Below are 19,888 nucleotides of genomic sequence, written 5' to 3'. Positions count from 1 at the left end.
GGCTGGTGAACAAAATAAAGTTTGCATATTCAGCAGATTATTGTAATGATTAACCTACCATATTGCAATCATTGACAATATTCACACATTTCATTTTATTCGGATTTTATTCAAGTGTAAAAGCTCCTGTATATCTGTATAACTACATATCTGTATAACTATATTTTTTGCCTTATTGGAACTATTAAAAATAGTCAACAAAACCCAAGAAAACCTAAAATCATAAATCATAAAGAAATCATAGATCCTAAAATATCTGTGGAAGCTAAGCGCGAAAAATTTGTTTGCGACGAATTATCCGCGATTAGCTGGCTTGTGTCGAATTGTGACAAAGTATATTGTCCCAACCACGTCAACTACGGAGTTGACGAAACGTGGCAGTTTTTATACTGGTCAACTGCCGCAGCACTGGCCGTAGGCCAGTGTTGTGGGAGTTGACCAGTATAAAAACTGCTCTTGAGTATACCAGTATAAAAACTTGAGTATACTTGACCAGTATAAAAACTGCAAAACAGCTCTTGAGTGGCGACTGGCGAGTAGCGACACTGTTTCTTTCAAATTGTTTGCGTTCCTAGGTAGGTACACTATATACTTTTCCGAGGTAAATGGACTGGAAAACATTGCACAGGAACCAGTCTAGGCTTCGCCTTCGCGCATCTTGTGGTTCACGCCGACTTTATTCGATTTTCAATAATTATTTTAGTATTACATCTATATTTCGCCGAAACAGCATCTGTACAACGCAATAGCGCAATAGCATGCATGCATTTTATACAAAAATCAATTTGTGATTTTCTCATACCACTTTTAATTCTCTCAAATGAATTCAGGATTCTCTAAACCTCAACCTGATGATTCTCGATAGTGGTGGCAGCTCGGTCACTTAACGGGCTCGATGCAATGGATAGTAGTGGCAGCTCGGTCATTCATTCGCCTAACGGGTTCTGTGTACTGGGCAGAGCCGGCAGCTCGGTCACTCGTTCACCTAATGGGCTTGGTACACTAGACAGTGTCGGTAGCTCGGTTGCCGCTCACCTAAATGGGACTGCGTACTGGACAGTAGATGCAGCGGTCACTCGTTCACCTAACGGGCTCGGTTACCCGGTAACCTAACGGGCTCGGTATACTAGACAGTGCCCGTAGCTCGGTTACTGCTCACCTAACGGGCTCTGCGCACTGGACAGTATGCCCCTACTGTCCAGCTCGGTCATGCGTCACCTAACGGGCCCGGTTACCCGCTCACCTAACGGGCTCGGCATACTTTACAGTGCCGGTAGTTCGGTTGTCGCTAACCTAAATGGCACTGCGTACTGGACAGTAGAGGCAGCTCGGTCACTCGATAACCTAACGGGTTCGGTACACTGAACCATGCCCGTATCTCGGTCACTTGTTCACCTAACGGGCTCGCTTACCTGCTCACCTAACGGGCTTGGTACACTGAACCGTGCCCATAGCTCGGTCACTTGTTCACCTAACGGGCTATGTCATTGGACAGTATCGGTCGCTCGGTTACCCGCTCTTTTCGAACCTCACTGTCACTCAGTTGACCTTACTGTTACTCACTGGAGAGTTGTGATTATTCGGTTACTCCATAACTTAGCGGGCTCGATGTCAACTGGACGGACTCATGATCACTAACCTACCGGGCTGTGTTGAAAGGACATTAGCGGTGGTTCGGTCACATCGTTCACACGGACTCTGTGCACTGAGCTGTAGTGGTAGCTCTGTTACTCTCTAACCTAACGTGCTCTGTTAACCTGACAGTCGCGTGACAGTTGCTCACTCACCTAACGGGCTGCGTTTACTGGAGAGCCGGGATGCTTCGGTTACTCAACTAACCTAGCGGGGTTATGTTGACTGAACAACAGTGGTAGTCAATTCGGTGCGCTGAACAACGGTTTTAGTTCAGTCAATCACTAACTTTACGGGCTTGTGCACTGGACAGTGGTGGCAGTTTGGTCACTCACGTACCGAACGGGATCTGTTCACTGGACAGTGGTGGTGGTTCGGTCTATGACGGATTGAACAGAAAATCATTTCTGCTCGACAGTTGTTTAGCTCGGTTACTCGCACACTTGGCGAGTAGTGGGTGCAGTGGTGGTGTAGTGATAACCGCTCGGCCAGCACTCGTCCAGAAATTCTCCTCGATGACAACGCTATAGTCTTTTAGTCATTCTTGTCCTTACAATGGTCTACTAAATAAATCCATTCTAATAATTTATTAAGTAGAAATGACCTTAAATTTTAATTTTATTTTAGTTGGTTTGCGTGGCAACATAGCCTGGTACAAATGTCACGATATTAATTATTATTAATTTAGCTGCATTTGGTGAAGGTAGTCGAAACTCTCCCACTTTGGCGTTTGAAGCGGGAGAGGTTTCGAAAGAAATGAATACTATCTGGCCGGGTTTTTGACTACGGGCTTTCAGAATATAAAGTTGGTTTTGATCAGTCATTTCTGGTTTGCCGGCCCTGGTGTATCCCATTCGTGGCAATATAGATCTGAATCTGGATACATGCTTCTTTGGCCGTTCCGTTATTCATAGGGGAAACCCAACGTGTGGCAGTGTGCAGTAAAAATTAGCTAATTTGCTCCACCATAATTTCATTCGCATCCGGCTGCGCCTTGGCTTCCAGGCCGTGTGTAACCTCCCAACGTATGCCAAATTTACGGTAGAAATTAGTCAAATGGCTCCACAATAGGCTGCGTTATGTTGTCTTGATCTTAGTAATTTTCCTACTGGCTAGTCTTTCTCGTAGTTGTTTTTCGATCTTGTCATGTTTTCAACTTTTTCTGAATTTTCTATGTTCGAAATTGAGAACTCGAGTATATAGTACTGCTGGTCGGAAGCCGGAAGATTGACAGCTTCGCAGTATCGTGTGGACTATGCCAACGTATGCCAAATTTAAGGTAGAAATTAGTCAAATGGCTTCACCATAATTTCATTCGCATCCGGCTGCGCCTTGGCTTCCCGTCTCTGTGTAACCCTCGCAGCACTTTGCATACAAACCTGCACGGAATTTCGGCGTAGCTATATATATACACGAGTACATTAGTCATCAGATTTCGTCGGTACCGCCGGGTGCACGTGGCGCGTTTTTGGCGAAAGCTCATGCAACAAAAACACCTGCGAGCGCTGTGATCAATACACATCCCGTTATAACAAACTGATGTACGCAGCGTTGAATAAACTATCGCCGACATATAAGAGATCGCCGCGGAAAAACAAATTTGTGCATTTTGCCGGTACAACGTTTCTATCCAACGCTGTACTGCATTGTCTGGTAAAAAATGCTGCAGCGCGCTGCGTTATTGTTGGTGCTGGCATGGACGTCCGGCGTACACTGCCAGGACTGTCCGGAAGCGTGGCGCCGCTTCCGCGACAGCTGCTACTTCATGGGCGAAGACTATCCCGGGTGGGTACACTGTACAGGCCGTATATACCCGTGATCTTTGAGGATTTTTGTATAATTCTTTATACATTCTTATTGTTATACCATTTCATTGTTTTCATATACATATTGTAAGCCGCGTCCGTATACCCGGTGACCTTTCAAGGTTTTTTATATGCGTATGTGAATAATTAGATTTTATATATTATTGTGTACTGTTTTTGTGAGCATCCCTTATCTAATGATGCAGAGGAAGCTACTACGAGACGGCGGCCTTCTGCCGCGGTCTAGGCCAAACGGTCGACGGACGGGAGGCGGCGTATCTGGCGGAGATCAACAGCATGGACGAGTTCGAATTCCTTGAAGCTGCCGGTACGATCCATACTCGTATCTGTATGCACCTAAAACCACTAGTCTACTTTTTGTAATAGTGACATTTATTGATGAATAAAGTAACTGGATGGCCTTACCAATTATGAAATAATTTGTATTCATGAAATACTCGTGCTTAACAATATGAAGGTGTGTGGTGGCGTGTATTGCACAGTGAAGAACACATCGTATAACACGGGCCCCTGGATTGGGCTGATCCGGTCGAATCACAGCAGTGACAAGTTCATGCTGCCCACAACGCTGACGGAAACCGGCGACGCGATGTTCGACGAATGTACGTACGAGCAGCGTAACGTTAATAAATAATAATTAGAACGCTGTTCCGCATAGTATACGGTAGAGTTTGCATATACAATACGTATGAATTATCAGTATAAAAATGCATAGAAAGTTTAGAAATACAAAAATAAACGGTACAGTGCATTAATCAGATTTTGAAATGGGACTTCCAGATATGGAGCTGCTGGGCCTGGGCAACATCCGGATGGGCGACAACTGTGTGGGCTTCGACCGGCACGGCAACGGCTTCGGCTACTGGAACTGCTCGCTGGCCGGCACGCCGCTCTGCGAGATGAAGCTGGCCAGCGTCCCGCCGCCGCTCAACGGCACCGTCCGCACGCCGGCCGCCACGGTGGCCAGTTCCGTTTATACGATGGCCAAACAGACGGCGGCGCTGCGCGAGGGTTGTCCGCAACTGCCGGGATGGACGCGGCTCGGCAAGAACTGCTACTTCCTAGCCAACGACTTCATGAGGTACATAATTCGGTATTAACTGCGCCTTAATAGTTAAAGGTCATCCATCGCCTGCTTATATATGCACAGAAGACGCGCTAATAAAATATTTATAAATACGTATGAAAATATTATTTATATTATTAATTAAAAATAATAATTAAAAACGATAATTATGATTGTTAATTTTTTAGTGTCAACTATTTCCAAGCGACCGCCTTCTGCCAGGGCTTCGGTCGTAACGCGCATCTGGCGGAGGTGAAGAGCGCCAACGAACGAGACGCCATCGTCGATAACAGTAAGCTGATTGTTCAGCGCAGCGGCATCAGTGCACTAGTGGGACAGTGTTGCATGGATACTTGTTAATGTCTATGGTGTGGGGGGGTGGGACCCTGGAATATCAAGTCATTACAATCTGAAAATTGTGTCATCCTGCGAAACTGCGGCATCTTGCGAAACTGCGGCATCCTGCGAGACTGCGATAGGCCGCAAAACTGCAGTAGCCTACGAAACTGCGGCATCCTGTGAAACTGATACAGGTTGCGAATGTGTGATGTGCTGACAAATTTGCCAGCGGAAAACATTTTCTACATATAATAACACCCGTTCCAGTTATATGTAGGTTTTCGCTAGCGAGCTTACTATTGTTAATCTTTATGTTTTAACCTTTAAATAATATCCATGTTTTGAATTCTGGTAACAGCATGAAGCAATTTTAACGGTACGACTCGTTTTCGTTACGACTAGTAACATAAGCGTAAATGTGTAGTTATTAAACTTAATGCGAGTGCACAGTATTAGGAATCGATGGTCAATAGATGTTTACTCCCATCGGATATTCATCGTCGGGCGCAACTCGTTTGGTGCCGCGTTCAGTTGAAGCTTTGCGGTTGTAAGGATTTTGATTTTTTAGTTGCTCAATTATTTCCGAGAGTTCACGTTTCTTGGATGGTGGTAATGCAAAGTCCGCGTTGTAGGCACTTTCGTAAACCGTGAAAATCAGCCCGGCAGCGATCAAAATCTGCTTGTCAATTTCAGCAGGGGGGCATTTATACAGAACGTTTCCTTCTTTGCCGTTGGACATGACAAAACTTTTTATAATGCCCAGACCGTCCTCTTGCATTTGTAGCGCCGCATTAGAAAACTCGGTTTCTGTCAGCCTCACAAATGCTTTTCTGGATCCGTATGTGTCATTATGTATACGACATGTTGTAAATTCGCCCGGTGTAAGAACAAGAGAGAAATTTGTGGGTTTAGCACATGTTGCCGGCCTGATGTTTTCGTATTCATTGAAGGCACCTCCGCTGATATCAGCAAAATTGTATGACTTTTGCACTGTTTCCAATGGTACTTTATCGGGAATAATGATTGCCTTGATAGTAAGCATACTCTGATAGGACGAGCTCAATATGTGGGACAGCATTGAAACTTTTTGAATGTTGTCCTCCAACTTCGAAACAAAATCCGATCTATCCATAGATGACTCACCGTTGGCAATTTTCTGGTTGTGTAGAATGCGCATCCGTTTTACATCCGAAGATATTTTCGCAATAAATTCGAAAGCTTCTTCCGAATAAGTGAGTAATAAGCCAGGATGTTTGTCCAAATATTCATACAATTTAATAAACATTTCTTTCAAGTCAACCACCGGCTTTGGCAGACGCTGTTTTGCTTCTCTGCTTTCCGGAATATCAGTAACGATGTTATCGACTGCAGTGACCAGCAACCGGTCTTCCAAGCCGTTTCCGGCTGTCCAAGATTTAAGAATATTACAGAATGGCTGCGGATGCAAACTACCGAAAAACGCAGACGAACTGCGAGGCAGCTTCAACGATCCTGCTGTTTTATACGACACGTTTAAGCTTTGTCCTCCCAAACTTTGTTCATCAGGCTTGCTGCGTTTTCCTCTGCCAATGTTAGTGTACCGAGTGTTCCCGCTATTTCGTCAGCTATGACAGAACCAAATCCTTTGGTGTCGGCAAGAAATGTACGATAAGCTAAAACAAAGTTATAGTTTGTGAAAGTGCGTTCGTTAGTGTAGAAGTGTGTGTGTAAACAGTGGCGTGTTTAAACTGTACAAAATTAAAATTAATGGTGTACAAAATTAAAAGAAATATTGTGATGAATAATAATTATTGTATATGGATAATTATTGTATATGTCCATTTATAAACACAAATCTGTTACCTCCAAATGTATGCGGATTATCATAGAACTTCTTGTTCTTTTTTTGTGAAATTGCATCCAGAAAGTCTGTACAGTAGTCCTGCAAAGCTGTGCTTTTTCCTCCCCGGATTGCAAACAATAAGCAAGTTAATGGCTGGGCATTGTTTCTTGTAGTTCTCTGTGATTTGCAACAGAACTTTCTCTGCGGAAATTGTTGCTGTTGTAGCCAACAACGAACCATAAACAGCCATCTCTTTTGTTCTGTTGGTCTGAGCATGGTAGATTATGCAGTTCAATAAATCACCAGACACGTAGTCTTCAACCTGGTGGCTAAAATTCTTAATGCAGACTTCCTGCACGAACTTAGCCTCATGTTTCGATACGGCGGACAACTTTCCTTTCAATGAAGAGTTCATTTTCAGTTAACGAGTAGTTGCTGGTGTAGTTAAGAAAACTAATTAACCTTTTCCAGTGCTGTATTAATTATAACCTACTTTTAACAAATGCACGTTGGTGTGCATTGGTACAATAGGTCGCAGCTGCCGCAGCGGCTTTCGCCTTGGATATAGTAATTTGGCTATTAATAAATACAGAATACTTTGTAAAATCCTAACAACAACAACAACAACAAGTACTATTAGTAGTACTAAGTACATCGGTACTATCAGTATTATGTACCACCAGTACTACGTATTACAGTAAGCTGTATGCTAATCGGATACGACTCACTGAAAAAAAAGGTGGCAAGTTGACTCGACAACACTGTATCAGTACCACAAATTTATGATATGTACCACAAAGTGTTATCAGTACTACATAGCATTAGTGTGTTCTTTACATAACTGACTGCATAGCAACAAAACCATGCGTTTCCAGTTATTATCTTACCATTTATATACAGTATTTATATTGTTTGAAGTTGCTTTCTTTACTATACACAGGGTAAGCGTGTAAATGTGTATTGGAAAGGTCAGGCCTGAATTTATGGACTGTTACGAGATACGGCAGTAGTGTCTACGACAGTAGTCGTGGTAGCGGAGAGTGGTGGTACAGAGAAATACTTTACTACACGTACTACAAATTATCGTTAATACTGTACTACAGAGAACTACTTTACTACAGATTATTACGGAGTATTTGCGTTTTGTAAACAGCCCTTACTGTGTTTTGACTCTATTATATTATTTTTTATACTTTACGAAATCTAGTTGCCTTGATACAACGATCTAACAAAAAAAAATTTACAATACATAGAAACGAGTACTACATAGGAGAGTTCACAGGTATTATGTTTTACTAGCCTAAAAGTAACTAAAGTAAAGTTATCAACATAAAGAAGCACTTCACCATTCTTCATATAACTCATCCATGCAGATTATTATCGAGGGAAATATTGGATGCGGGAAAACAGATCTCATAAAATATCTGGGAGCAGACTGCCGTATTCAAGTAATTTAATTTGTCTGTAATTTTTTATCTGTAAATCTAATATTGTTCATTACTTTTAAGGCTTTTGAAGAACCAGTTGAAATTTGGAAAACGAAAGACAACCGAAATTTGCTGGTTAACCTGCAGACAAATAATTAGTAGATAAATATGTAATTCAGTTCGCTCACATATATTTTCAGGATCTAATGTACAAAGATCCACGCAAATACGGCTTTGACTTTCAAAAGCTGGTTATGCAAAGCATGATGGACCGCCAAAAAAATCTTGCCACCGAAACAATTACTGTATTTGAAAGATCAATTTTCAGTGCGCGTTACGTTTTTACTGAAAGTCTGCGCTCGAGGTACAACACATTTGAAAGTATTGTAGTAAGCATACTTATTTTAAACACCTACTTTACGTTTTTAAGCGAACTGCTGGAGAATGTGGAGTACGAAAAGCTTGACGAACTATTTCAAAATTACTCGGCTAAACACCTGCCAGTGACAATGATTATTTATCTCAAAGCTTCGGTTGAAACTTTGCAACAACGAATTCTTTGCCGCGGACGAGAAGAAGAAAGTTGCATCACAAAGGTCACTCAAATTTTAGTAGCTTCATCGAACTGCACAGCAATTTAATTGGAAGTTTATAAAAGGTCATATTATATGAATGTCCATTTTAGGCGTATCTTACAAAGCTTAATGAACTTTACGATACATGGCTCAGTGGAAAGTGCTTTCCGGTTCCCAGTATTATTATGGTAATTCAATAACAATATTAATCGAAATGCTATGCTATAGTAATGAACTTTACGATACATGGCTCAGTGGAAAGTGCTTTCCGGTTCCCAGTATTATTATGGTAATTCAATAACAATATTAATCGAAATGCTATAGTCCAAATACGAAATCATAGTTAATATCGTCATAGAGAATACGAAAATCATAATTATTATCATAATTATGCAGACCTGCGGTGGTGCGCACTGCACGTCAATAACAAATCGGACTAAAACCTATACTTTGGAATTATAGACTATGAATGCCGAAATTCCACAAGCACAATTATATGCTGATATCAAGGAGCAGATTTTCCGCCTCATTTAATAAGTACGTACATTATCTCTATCCTACATTAACGTAACCGCTAGACTACGCTACACGTACAGTAACTACATTATCATAGCCACTGCAAATACGTAGTTTTTCTTCGTACGATACACAGATCAGCTGCATATTGTACATACAGCAGAAGCTGATTAAGCTGTTGCGCTGTGACAATTCAATGATGTTATAAAATACTTAATAAATTCGAGTACTACACTACATTTGTCTGCTTATCTTTCCGCAAAGACAAATAACCATGTTGTGGTACTCTAAGTTGCAACATGCGATTCATCATCTTAAAGATGGCGAACACGTATTTGCCGAACAAATTCTGACCAGCGGATGCAGAAAGTTTCTTGTTTGTACGCAAGCTGAGATGTATTCATTACTTTTATCACGAAATCCGTCCGAACGATCTTTTATGAAATTCTTTTACCTGGCTATTACTGCAAGTTTTATATGGATATCGAGCTTGTTTACCCGCAGACAATTAAATGCAGATTACTGCTTACTTTACTGAAACAAATCATCGAATACATCGGATTGAAAAGAAGTCGCACAAAGTTATTGTGCTTGACGCTACTACTGATCGCAAAGAAAGCTATCATTTAATTTGGCCTGCCATTTTAGCAGCTGGAAATCAAGAACACAAAAGTTTAGCGAACGAACTTAAAGCTGATCTTTTAAATATCACATACATCGACTGCGTGGATTTATCTGTTTACAGTCGAAATCAAAATTTCCGCATGTTCATGTGCAACAAGAAAGGCGCGACCAATAATTTTGTACTCCATAACCTTACGACAGAATGTGGACAAATCAAATGTAATTATTTGATTTTTATGCAGTCTTTGATTTGTGGCAGTAGATATCAGGGCAATCAAAACACACACGACTTACATTTTGATGCAGTCAGTGCGCTTGGACAAGCGAATTTTTCATCTGATATTTGTAAGGCTTTTATTCAGATATTAATCAAATGGTCAGAAAACTATCGTAATCTACTGCTCGGTTCGATGCAGTTTTCAAAAAAACATGATGTGTTGCTTTGTATTACTCGCGGACAACAGCATTGCCTTATTGCCAAAAAGAGGCATAAACACAACAATGTTTATTTTGTGCACGTGGATGGAAGCACATCCCTGCAATTTCGTTGTACTGACTCTGTTTGCAAATCTGCTTCCTGTGGAAAATTTGCAACATACACAATCACAATGTTGGAACGTCAAGTCATGGAATTGATACATTCTTCGTTTCAAGTATCAACTGCTTTGCCTAACGTAAGCTTTAAACATTGCAATACGTGCATTTTGTACATTTAGTAATGCTTGTAGTACTACTGTATTCATATAAGTACTTATCGCTGCACTCAAATATCTTCCCTTGTAACCTTGACAATTAGTTCTTAAAGGTCACTCAACAAATTATAGAATTCTTGATGATCTACATGAAATTTATGCTAGTGGAAGTGTTTCATGAAGTGTTTCAAGTGTGTTTCAAGTGAAGTGTTATGAAGTGTTTCAAGCACCATATCTTTGGTTGGAAAAATATACTTATAGAATGAAGCTGCCAAAATGAATATTTCTCTCGAGGATATCAATCTACCAGATGAAGAAGACATATCGTGCACGGCTTTGCCTTCTAACCAGACGCCTGTCATACAGGTTTATTCTCGTAATAAATATATTCATTAGAATACTCGTAAGAAAAACACCTTCATACTAAAATTATGTGTATTTGCAGCAAATCATAAACGGGGACGTATTACAAAGCGATCTGGTCATCGTACGCCATAAACGGCACATTAACGGAACATGGCTGTTAACAATACAGGACGCATTTAATTTAACATCGAGTGCGGAAGCAATATTGATAATATTTATTTACTGATTTTCGTATTTTTGATAATATTTACACAGACATGTTTTCTGCAGATGTCCAGATCGACAGAAGTCTAAATACTTTAATCGAAGCAGCAGTTCTTCCCAAAGTCGCAAAACTGATAAACGTCAGCGTGATTCACACTTCACCGGAGTAAGATAACAATAAACTTCTATAACAAATTTACAATCCTTTAATAACTGTTCTGTTCAGAAACTATAATAACGGCCGCTATAATTTTCTAGAAAATTTCTGTTCATTCAAAGTTTCCAACTACTCGATACCGCCGCAGACAGAATTCAAAAAAATGGTAGATGAATGGGAACCGATTGGCATTAAACGAGAAAACTTTCGCACGTCGAAAGAAATGTTGATTATCGAACTGAATCTGGAATCAGCCAAGTAATGCTGTCGGTCTGCACCATGACAATACACTTAACCGACTGCTGTTAAAACATAACATTAATTAGTATCACTATTATTATCAATGCAGAAATTACTTTGAAATTATTAATAAAATTAAGAATTATTGTTTTTTGTTTAGAACATAGCACGATCCACAATATAGATTGGAGATAACTGACTAAATATTTTTATTGCTAGCTGTACGATCGATGGGGTCATCTCAAATGTAAAAGGACCCACGAAATGGTTCAAAGACGGAAAGGCTGGAGAGTTCCTCTCCTTCGATATAGCAGACCAAAGTGCTAAAATTCGCGGTGTTATGTTCCAGGACACAATCGCAGACTATTCGCAATTTTCAAAGAAGGCAATAAGCTACGGATTATCAATCCTCGGATTTTGGAAAAAAATCTCGATTTTGCTACATCGGATTATGAAACTAATTTTGAGCTACATATACGTCGTACAACAATTGTACAAAACTCAGTTAAACGATTAAAGTTTTGCTAGTATGCAACTTGTACATATTTACTTGTGCATATTTATTGACATACGTACGTGCTATGTGTACATAATGCTTCACGTATTCACTATCCACGCATGCGTGTTGTCTGTACAGTATGCAGGCAACAGACAGTACAGTATGTACAGACACATAAGAAAATAAGAAAATAAGCAAATAAGCAAATAAGAAAATAAGAAAACTAGAAAACAAGAAAACAAGAAAATAAGAAAATAACTGTACGTATAAAATATTCACGTATTCACTATTAACGCATGCGTGTTGTGTGCAGTGTGTACAGTATGCACAATACAGATACTTCGTAATCGTACTGTACTATAGCGCAAAAACACAAAAGAAAATAACTGTACGTATAAAATTTATCGTACAAAAAGTTAGGCCAGCATCGTTATCGTACAAAATCGTATTCCTACTTTACTGATTATATTTATTATTAACCTTATTCCTCACTCCATCGGATTCGCTAGTACAAAGATATTTCTTTTATTTACGATCTTTCTTTTATTTATTTACTCATCATTCGAAACGTCCAGTTCATGATTACAGTATTCCACAATATGCTTCATAATATTATCGAAACCATCATGATTTGCGTCATACTTCTTTCTCCATAAAAATTCACAAATATACGAATCGGCCATCTTATCCGTAGTTCCATTTGATGGCAAAGAATCTTTCAGCCATCGCCACATGTTCTCTACGCGATTTGTACATGCGCCGGTAGTCGGGTCCACGAAATTCTCAGAATGATTCACTGTTAGGTGATCATACCCCATTTCTTCAATGCGGCAATATGCCCGCCACTTATCACTCATAATTAGTGTGCCTTCCAAAACATGTGCTTGTAGAATTGGCAGTAATGTTTCAGCAGCCCTGTCATTGACAAAACAATAAAAGCATCTTTTGTTTCTCTGCAAATACCCCGAACGCCCATTGCTGTTTTCTTTCGTTTGACAAGAGTCTTCCACGATTGTATTTTTCTTTTAAAAATTAACGATTCGTCAATCTCGACTGTCATTCCAATGCCACCAATTTTCGCAACCGACAAATCCTTAATTATTTTTGCTTCACATACATTTCGCAGCATGAATGACACCTGGACGACAGTGTGTTCGCTAAAATTAAAATGGAAACACAATTTTCGTTGGTTAAAATTTCATGAGCCCAAAAGTACATCAACTGAACTGCTTTATGAAGTGGAAGATGTGATTCTTCAAAAAAAGTGCCAGTCTTCGCAGAATACTTGCTGTAAGGTGGCTGACTACACCGAAATGTCCATGGGAAGAGTGAACGATCACTTCTACGTGTAATGCGTAGTATTTCTTCACTATGAGCAGGACATACAATTTCCGATCTCAAAAGACCGTGCTCGATGCAAAACTCGAAGGCTTTTTGATCGCAATCATCGATTAAATTCAAAAATTCTTTCAATTTTAACGCCATTTTGCTTTAAAAAGTACCATACGAAAAAAATGCATACGCGAAAGTTCAAAGCCAGTGGCATCATATCAATTTCAATATCAAGACCTAGCAACACCATATAAATACATTTTGCATCGCCGCAGTACCACCGTCCCGCAGCGCCGCAGTCCCGCAGCGCCGCAGTCCCGCAAACCGCAGTCCCGCAACCGCAAGTTCTGCAACGCCGCAGACCGCAGCCCTGCATATACGCAGCCCGGCATTCCCGCAGCGCCGCACACCGCAGTCCAGCATACAAGCAGGCCCGCAGTATGCAGCCCAGCATATACGCAGCTCGGCATTTCCACAGCGCCGCATACCGCAGCCCAGCATACAAGCAGGCCCGCAGTATGGAGCCTCGTATCCCGGCATGCTTGCATTCTAGCATTCTCGGCCCACTTCATTTCAGGCCCACTTGTACATTATTACCAGCGCAGCATTAACTGTAAAATTAAACGTTGTCCCTCGACATTTTAATCTACTCGCAGAATTGTACGATCATATTTCCACATGCCCACAGAAAATTTGTAATGAATTATACTTATATATGTAGTTTCTTTATATTCTTTTATCTGTCATGATATATAATTATCTAATTATATTTATATCGTACTCTGTACTTATATTTACAATTATTTTTATATGTAATTAGCTATGAATTTTGCAGTGCTGAGCGCCAGTTCCACCACGGACCGGGTCTGGCTGAGCCTGCTGCGCACGCCCCGCTTCTCCAAGAAGCCCATCCTGCCGGCATCCCTCCGCAGCCTCGACGCCACCGCCGATCCCCTCTTCCAACAAAGTACGCTCTTCCCCAACAATTAAGAATACTGCTGTTATCTTTGCTTTTAAAAAAATTATCTGCAGACGTTAACATTGATTCTCCATTCCCCGCATTGCAGGTGTGCGTGAGGCCGGGGAGTGGGCGTTGGACGGGGCCCGGTGCGGCCAGTTGGCGCGGGAGTACGGCGACGCGTACGGTGCGTTCCTGGTGACCTTTGGTGATTGCAAGGACAGCGTGGCGCTGCCGCTCTGCGAGATCGGCCTGGAGTAACCGCTTCCATTCTGGAGCCGGCACTCGTGACCTTTACCATATAACAATACGTATATTCGCATCATCATTTAGGTGTTTATCCGTTCTGTCTTTTTTTCTGGGTTTCTTTACATAAATTGTAGAAAGATAAAAATCATTCGCCATTTAAGAGCTGCCTGGATTTTAATTAACGTCAGTTTTTCAGCGTGCTTTAATGCATCGCACAGTCAGCGATATTTTGTTGGAATTTTGTTTTTCTGAAGACGTATTATTATTCTGCTGACATGTAAATCTTATGTGCAAACAATGCTGGTTGTGGTCATCCGTTTTGTTACTGCTGTTATTGAACTGTTGTTTTTTCGGTTTCATTAATAATTTCTATATCCCGTTTACGTTAAATTGGGATGAAATGGAGTATTGGCGTGAACATACTAACTGTAAATGTTGAAACTCATCGTTTTGTGTTTGGGAATTTGGGATTATTCGCGGGAACTGATGATGAGTTGAGAAGTTAGGAAATCTTCCACACAATGTCCACCAAGTATGCTTTAGTAACAATTTTTTAAAAATTCTCAATCGGGATCGTTCTCTAACGACAAGCGGTACCATGCATAAATAATATCGTTGATAAATGCAAATAACTTCTGTAACATAATTAAGGAACTAAATTTTGGGAGCAGGGGCATCTACGCCCAGTTGTCAACTTCCAGTCGGTTCGCATTTTGACGAGATAACACGGGCATTTTCCCCTGTGGTCTCTCCCATGTCCTGCGAAACGGTGTTGCAGGTTTATAAATTATTCAGTAAATTCCGGTTGTTACATGTACATACAGATGCACCATTTTACGATGAAAAATGCATTACGTTTAGGAGTACAGATGCACGTATGTGCTGGAAGACTTTTATTTATCTGTTTCTGGAAGAATTCTGACACCAATACCTTGGGATGAATGCTGGATTCCATGAACCTATCAGGCGTATGCCGCGTATCTCTAAGGAAAAGGAAGGCGTCTCGTCCATACGCGATCGCTGCTGCCCAGCAGAATAGCTGTAAACATGAAAAGCAGCCTGTAGTACGCGACGATACAGTTGATTTTAGTACAAGTTTTCATTCTGCCGGCAAATTTCTGTGATGGCTCTTAAGGGGGACTAATTTATAGCAGGTCCTCGATTTTATGAATCACCCATTTTCTAAACTTAGTGTGTCCTTATACAACAAACATTTCTCCATCTGAAACAAGTTAGATATCGGAGATCGGATAAGTCGTTTAATTCTTATGCATTTTAATGCGAAGGCTGTCATAAAAATTTGGAACTGGCGCAGCTGATAAATCAACAGCGCGCGACTGATTGTCTGTCTGTTTCCTGTCGGGCAGTCAGACGAGCGGTGGTATTATTGGGCGGCTGGCGGTCAAGCCAAACTGACCGCAGCACCTTTAGCGAAGTCCAGTGAGACTGAGTGAGTTGATCAAAAGAGCACGCACTACACAGTCAGGCACACCTGCTCATCAGCCTTTTGTTCTGCCGACCAGCCTGACGGCACAGTGATCTAAACCACGATTGCACGAACAATATGATGTACACAAAGCTTTTGGAAATGATGTTTGAAATTATATAAGACACATAAGTTTGCCAAAAAGTTTGTTTTTCTGCGCTTAAGATATAAGACAAATTTTTGTTGATAATTTTGTCCCAGATTACGCCAGATAGCACTAACAGTTATACCAGGAAAGTGTTTTAAATAAACTTTAAGAAATGCAATCAAAATTGAATACAACATAATACAAAATATTACTTTGTACCGTGGTTCAAGATACCTTTGGAGATATAAAATTAAAATTAAGGAAGTCCATAAATACAGCGCAGTCCTAATATTGTACCTGAATACAAAGCTTGATAATTAAAGACTACTTAATGATGTAAAAGATACTAGTACTTTAGATTCAGTTTCGACTTTCGAGGAATACCAACTTGCCAAGCAGTCGTTTGCGTTATTGTTTATCTTTTCAACGAAAGTGACGAAACGGCTAATTCTGGGTTATCAGGCTTATAAATGCATTACAGTGGTCACTGGTCAGCTTTCCTTTGTCAGCCATCGGTCTGGTCCGGTCTGGACACACCGGGCTGGAAGGCGCAGACACTGGACACAAGCAGACTGCGCAAGCAGCAAAACAAAGAGCAAATGGCTGAATGCGCTGCTATTTAGCTTGACCAGCGCGTTCCAGTATCGATAGACAGGCAAGCACTTTACATGCTTCTTCTGAAAAGTACAGTTTTTTGCCTTTCTCGTTTGTACTCCTCTCACACTACGTAAACAATCAATAAACGTCGTACACCACTGTGTAGCCAATTCTCTCCTCTAAAAACGTAAGAGATTGGTTTTTGGCGACCTGTTTCTGGATTTTGTAAAAGTGTGCTGTTAAGTCGGTGAAGTGATGAAAATGGTATCTTCCACCACTTTAAAATTCAATCTGCTTGTGGTCGCCGAAATCCGCTTTCTTACGTTTGTGGAGGACAGTATGCTACACCAGCTGAGGCAATTTTTGGCATGATTAGGTAATGTTTGTAAAACAAGTATATTAAAATGTGTGTTTTTCTACTTTATAAATTTTAAAGTTTAAAATACATCATTTTAAATTTTGTTTTAGTGGATGCGATAAAGTAAAAATCATGCTACTTGATAGCACCTTCACTTATGGCACAACTGTTGTCATAGAGTTAGTGGTTTAACTGAAAGTGAAGGACTTTTAGGTAATTATTATAAATTAGTCCCCCTTAAGTTATTATGCTTCACTGGGAGTGGGACCAGGGCTTCAAGGTCAAAGAAGGTTTTGGTTCTTAGGTTGACTACAGCGACATAAGCCGCTACAACGTCATAAATTAATATGGATTTTACAATGATTGCTTTACAGCAGAATACGGAATATTAAACTAACCGCACATATCCTTCTGTTGGTCAACGCATCGGCAAAAGCCATCATAATAGCTCCAGAGAACAACATGCAGTGCACTTCGAATAGGGAGCACATTATTTCCTGGAAAAATAAGCAATTAATATATATTTATAAAAAGATCAACATATACATACTTGCAATTGTATATTTTGCGCTTAACGTGCACTAACAAAATTATTTGAGCGGAACTGTATTTACAACGCATGAGTGCGGGCGGTTACAGGTTAACTTACAGTAGTACACTTGTATTTGGTACAGGGAGAAACGAAATTTTTACGACTTGGAATTGGCACAGTTTTGCAGTAATAATAGAATTAGAATTAATATATATGAATACAGTGTACGTACGCAGTCCGTACATTGTACATGTATCAGCAGATTCAATGAACTTATATACTGTACTTTATTATACTGGAAGTTCTGAATATAAGTAGAAATCTGTAAATCGCGTGACGGCGTTACAGCGCGCGATTGGAATAGCCTTACGATGGTATTCCAAGGAACGGCATGGAATGTATCAACAAGATGAAAAAGATGTGCAATGAGCAGTGCCAGGGTAGCAACGAATGCGATGGCAGTGGCAATACTGGTCCACAATGCCGAGTAAACATCCGCCATAAACCAAGGGTTTTGTGGTGAGCCGCAGAGGGACGCAACAAATGCACTGAACGTGCACACCTGCATCCACAAAAAATTCACGTTTCGCTGCACATAAACACACGCAAGAATTTATACAAAAACTGATCGACACGAACTGTATACCGGATTGATTAGCTTTATGGATATGTCTTTTGCAGAAAGTTTCAAGAAGATCGGGTAATAACCAGACTTTTGGTACACAACAATGCATTTAAACTTTTCGCCCATTTTAGTACGCCATATCTCGGCAACCGGATGTTGCACGCGCAAACGGTTTTCAGGATAATGTATACAAATCATTTAGCTTTAGAATGACATAAAGTATTACAAAAACGTGGTTCGGAGTGCGCGAAAGCGAAAGTTTTAGTGTATGTATCCCATTTTCGACACAAAGTACCGAGCCATTTCCCCTAAATTAGATCATGTACAATATTGTGCGTATCTGTACACAGTACAGTAGCGTACCATTTCCGTAATTTTCAGGAGTCCGGATAACGTCCGGAGATACTAAAAGATGAGCAAGCATAATAAACTGCCTCGGATAGCGCATTAAAAAATATTGCAACCAATCCTTACGTTAAAGTTTTAGCGTGAACGATGCTGCTGGATTTGACAGGCGATTCCGGCACGTCCGATTTTCCAGATTGATAATGCAAGCATCCGGAAGGCAGCGAAGTATATTTGCCGGATAAAGCGATCGCGATGTTGTGATGATAAAGCAAAAATTCCTTGGTCTCCATGTTCCACAAACGTTGCTGGATAGTATGACCAACCGAAAAGGATGCAGTTGCAAACTGCAGAGTAAAATAATCACTGAAAATTATTAGTAAACAAATCCGTCTTAAAAGTTACAACATAATCCGATTTCATCCCGTTTGTTAATACAGAACACTTATTTAATACTCAATGATCCGTAGTCTCCGTAGAATTCAAATTATTCAATATTAAACCAATGTAAAGAAGTATGCTCAGTACGACTTGCTGCTACTGCTGCTGCTGGAACCTTAGTGAACGCTTAAGTCTTGCTGCGGTAGAAATGCCAGCTAATGTACAGTACGTTGTAGAATAATTAATCGTAAAACCACTACGTTCAATACATCGTACAAGGCGATCGGTGCATGATTTTTTTAGCACGCCACGATCATGCTCCGATCAGGCATTGCGTTCGTCACCGTACTCCGTACGCAGAAAAATTACGAGTACATGTACTGTACATAAGGGCCCCATTATTTCTTTAGGCTCTTCAAATTGTCGCACCGGCTTACGGAAAATGTATTAATTTTTGCACGTTTTGTAAAGTGCTGCCAGTGTGGTACTCGTACTAAGTGCGTACGGATACCGTTAGTAGTTTGTATTTCGTTGCACTGTGTGTATAATACTAGTACTATTGTAGCTTTTTCTAATTTCCCTACAAATTAACAGTAGACGTACCGAATCTATCGAAACAAAGAGAACCTTTCGTTGTCGGATCGCTAGCTGTTATCATATTTCTAGTTATTCTGTGGCTTATATATATATATATATATACATATATCAAGGAAATAGATCTATATTATGATCGGCCGCCCCGTGGAACTTGGCTAGAAAAAACCGCCAACCAAATTAAAAAACCGATTTCACCATTAAACTCAGCATGTCCCAAAAGGGTCCCACATGCATTTTGTTTTCAAAAATATCTGCTCTGGACCGTCGCTCGGATGCCGGTACGAGCGTATTCCTATTTACCTGCATAGTTCCTTTACATATTAGGTAGAAAGCGAAATCGCACTTCGTCCACTCG

At 40.5% G+C, this 19,888-nt stretch overlaps 3 protein-coding genes across 4 annotated transcripts; 2 read left to right on the top strand and 1 right to left on the bottom strand.

The window, feature by feature from the left end:
* Positions 1–3,233: 3,233 nt before the first annotated feature.
* Positions 3,234–14,551, top strand: LOC129593988 (uncharacterized). Of its 2 annotated transcripts, XM_055490527.1 has the most exons (7): positions 3,234–3,417; positions 3,644–3,765; positions 3,941–4,060; positions 4,239–4,539; positions 4,713–4,816; positions 14,153–14,284; positions 14,385–14,551. In XM_055490527.1, the coding sequence occupies exons 1-7, from the start codon at positions 3,293–3,295 to the stop codon at positions 14,534–14,536; spliced, it is 1,056 nt and encodes a 351-aa protein (XP_055346502.1). In that variant the 5' UTR covers positions 3,234–3,292; the 3' UTR covers positions 14,537–14,551. The 2 variants fall into 2 exon arrangements, with proteins under 2 accessions (XP_055346502.1, XP_055346503.1); XM_055490528.1 differs by lacking the exons at positions 14,153–14,284; positions 14,385–14,551 and adding an exon at positions 6,235–6,768.
* Positions 7,980–13,825, top strand: LOC129593989 (deoxynucleoside kinase-like). Its single transcript, XM_055490530.1, has 7 exons — positions 7,980–8,133; positions 8,194–8,247; positions 8,313–8,476; positions 8,543–8,708; positions 8,798–8,875; positions 9,150–9,224; positions 13,593–13,825. The coding sequence occupies exons 1-6, from the start codon at positions 8,053–8,055 to the stop codon at positions 9,219–9,221; spliced, it is 615 nt and encodes a 204-aa protein (XP_055346505.1). The 5' UTR covers positions 7,980–8,052; the 3' UTR covers positions 9,222–9,224; positions 13,593–13,825.
* A 477-nt stretch (positions 14,552–15,028) lies between the features above and the next one.
* Positions 15,029–19,082, bottom strand: LOC129594045 (uncharacterized). Its single transcript, XM_055490591.1, has 6 exons — positions 18,685–19,082; positions 18,574–18,615; positions 17,956–18,147; positions 17,452–17,550; positions 15,456–15,563; positions 15,029–15,283 (listed from the first exon to the last, which is right to left on the bottom strand). Exons 2-6 carry the CDS (start codon positions 18,574–18,576, stop codon positions 15,215–15,217), a joined length of 471 nt encoding a protein of 156 aa, XP_055346566.1. The 5' UTR covers positions 18,577–18,615; positions 18,685–19,082; the 3' UTR covers positions 15,029–15,214.
* Positions 19,083–19,888: the final 806 nt, after the last annotated feature.

Source organism: Paramacrobiotus metropolitanus, unplaced genomic scaffold (assembly GCF_019649055.1).
Source record: "Paramacrobiotus metropolitanus isolate TYO unplaced genomic scaffold, Prichtersi_v1.0 Parri_scaffold0000065, whole genome shotgun sequence".
In the NCBI taxonomy this organism is placed as follows: Eukaryota; Metazoa; Tardigrada; class Eutardigrada; order Parachela; family Macrobiotidae; genus Paramacrobiotus; species Paramacrobiotus metropolitanus.
Note: the sequence above shows the minus strand (reverse complement) of the source record. Positions and strands in the feature narration are given on the sequence as shown.

Bases quoted from the DNA above. Each gene is read 5' to 3' on its own strand.
- LOC129593988 (XM_055490527.1), top strand. From the start codon at position 3,293: ATGCTGCAGCGCGCTGCGTTATTGTTGGTGCTGGCATGGACGTCCGGC. The intron at 4,061-4,238 runs GTACGTACGAGC...TGGGACTTCCAG, and splicing joins CGACGCGATGTTCGACGAAT to ATATGGAGCTGCTGGGCCTG. The intron at 14,285-14,384 runs GTACGCTCTTCC...CCCGCATTGCAG, and splicing joins CGATCCCCTCTTCCAACAAA to GTGTGCGTGAGGCCGGGGAG.
- LOC129593989 (XM_055490530.1), top strand. From the start codon at position 8,053: ATGCAGATTATTATCGAGGGAAATATTGGATGCGGGAAAACAGATCTC. The intron at 8,134-8,193 runs GTAATTTAATTT...ATTACTTTTAAG, and splicing joins GAGCAGACTGCCGTATTCAA to GCTTTTGAAGAACCAGTTGA. The intron at 8,477-8,542 runs GTACAACACATT...TACGTTTTTAAG, and splicing joins ACTGAAAGTCTGCGCTCGAG to CGAACTGCTGGAGAATGTGG.
- LOC129594045 (XM_055490591.1), bottom strand. The intron at 17,551-17,955 runs GTAAGGCTATTC...TTATTTTTCCAG, and splicing joins CCGTTCCTTGGAATACCATC to GAAATAATGTGCTCCCTATT. The intron at 15,284-15,455 runs GTATTGGTGTCA...ACCGTTTCGCAG, and splicing joins AATCCAGCATTCATCCCAAG to GACATGGGAGAGACCACAGG.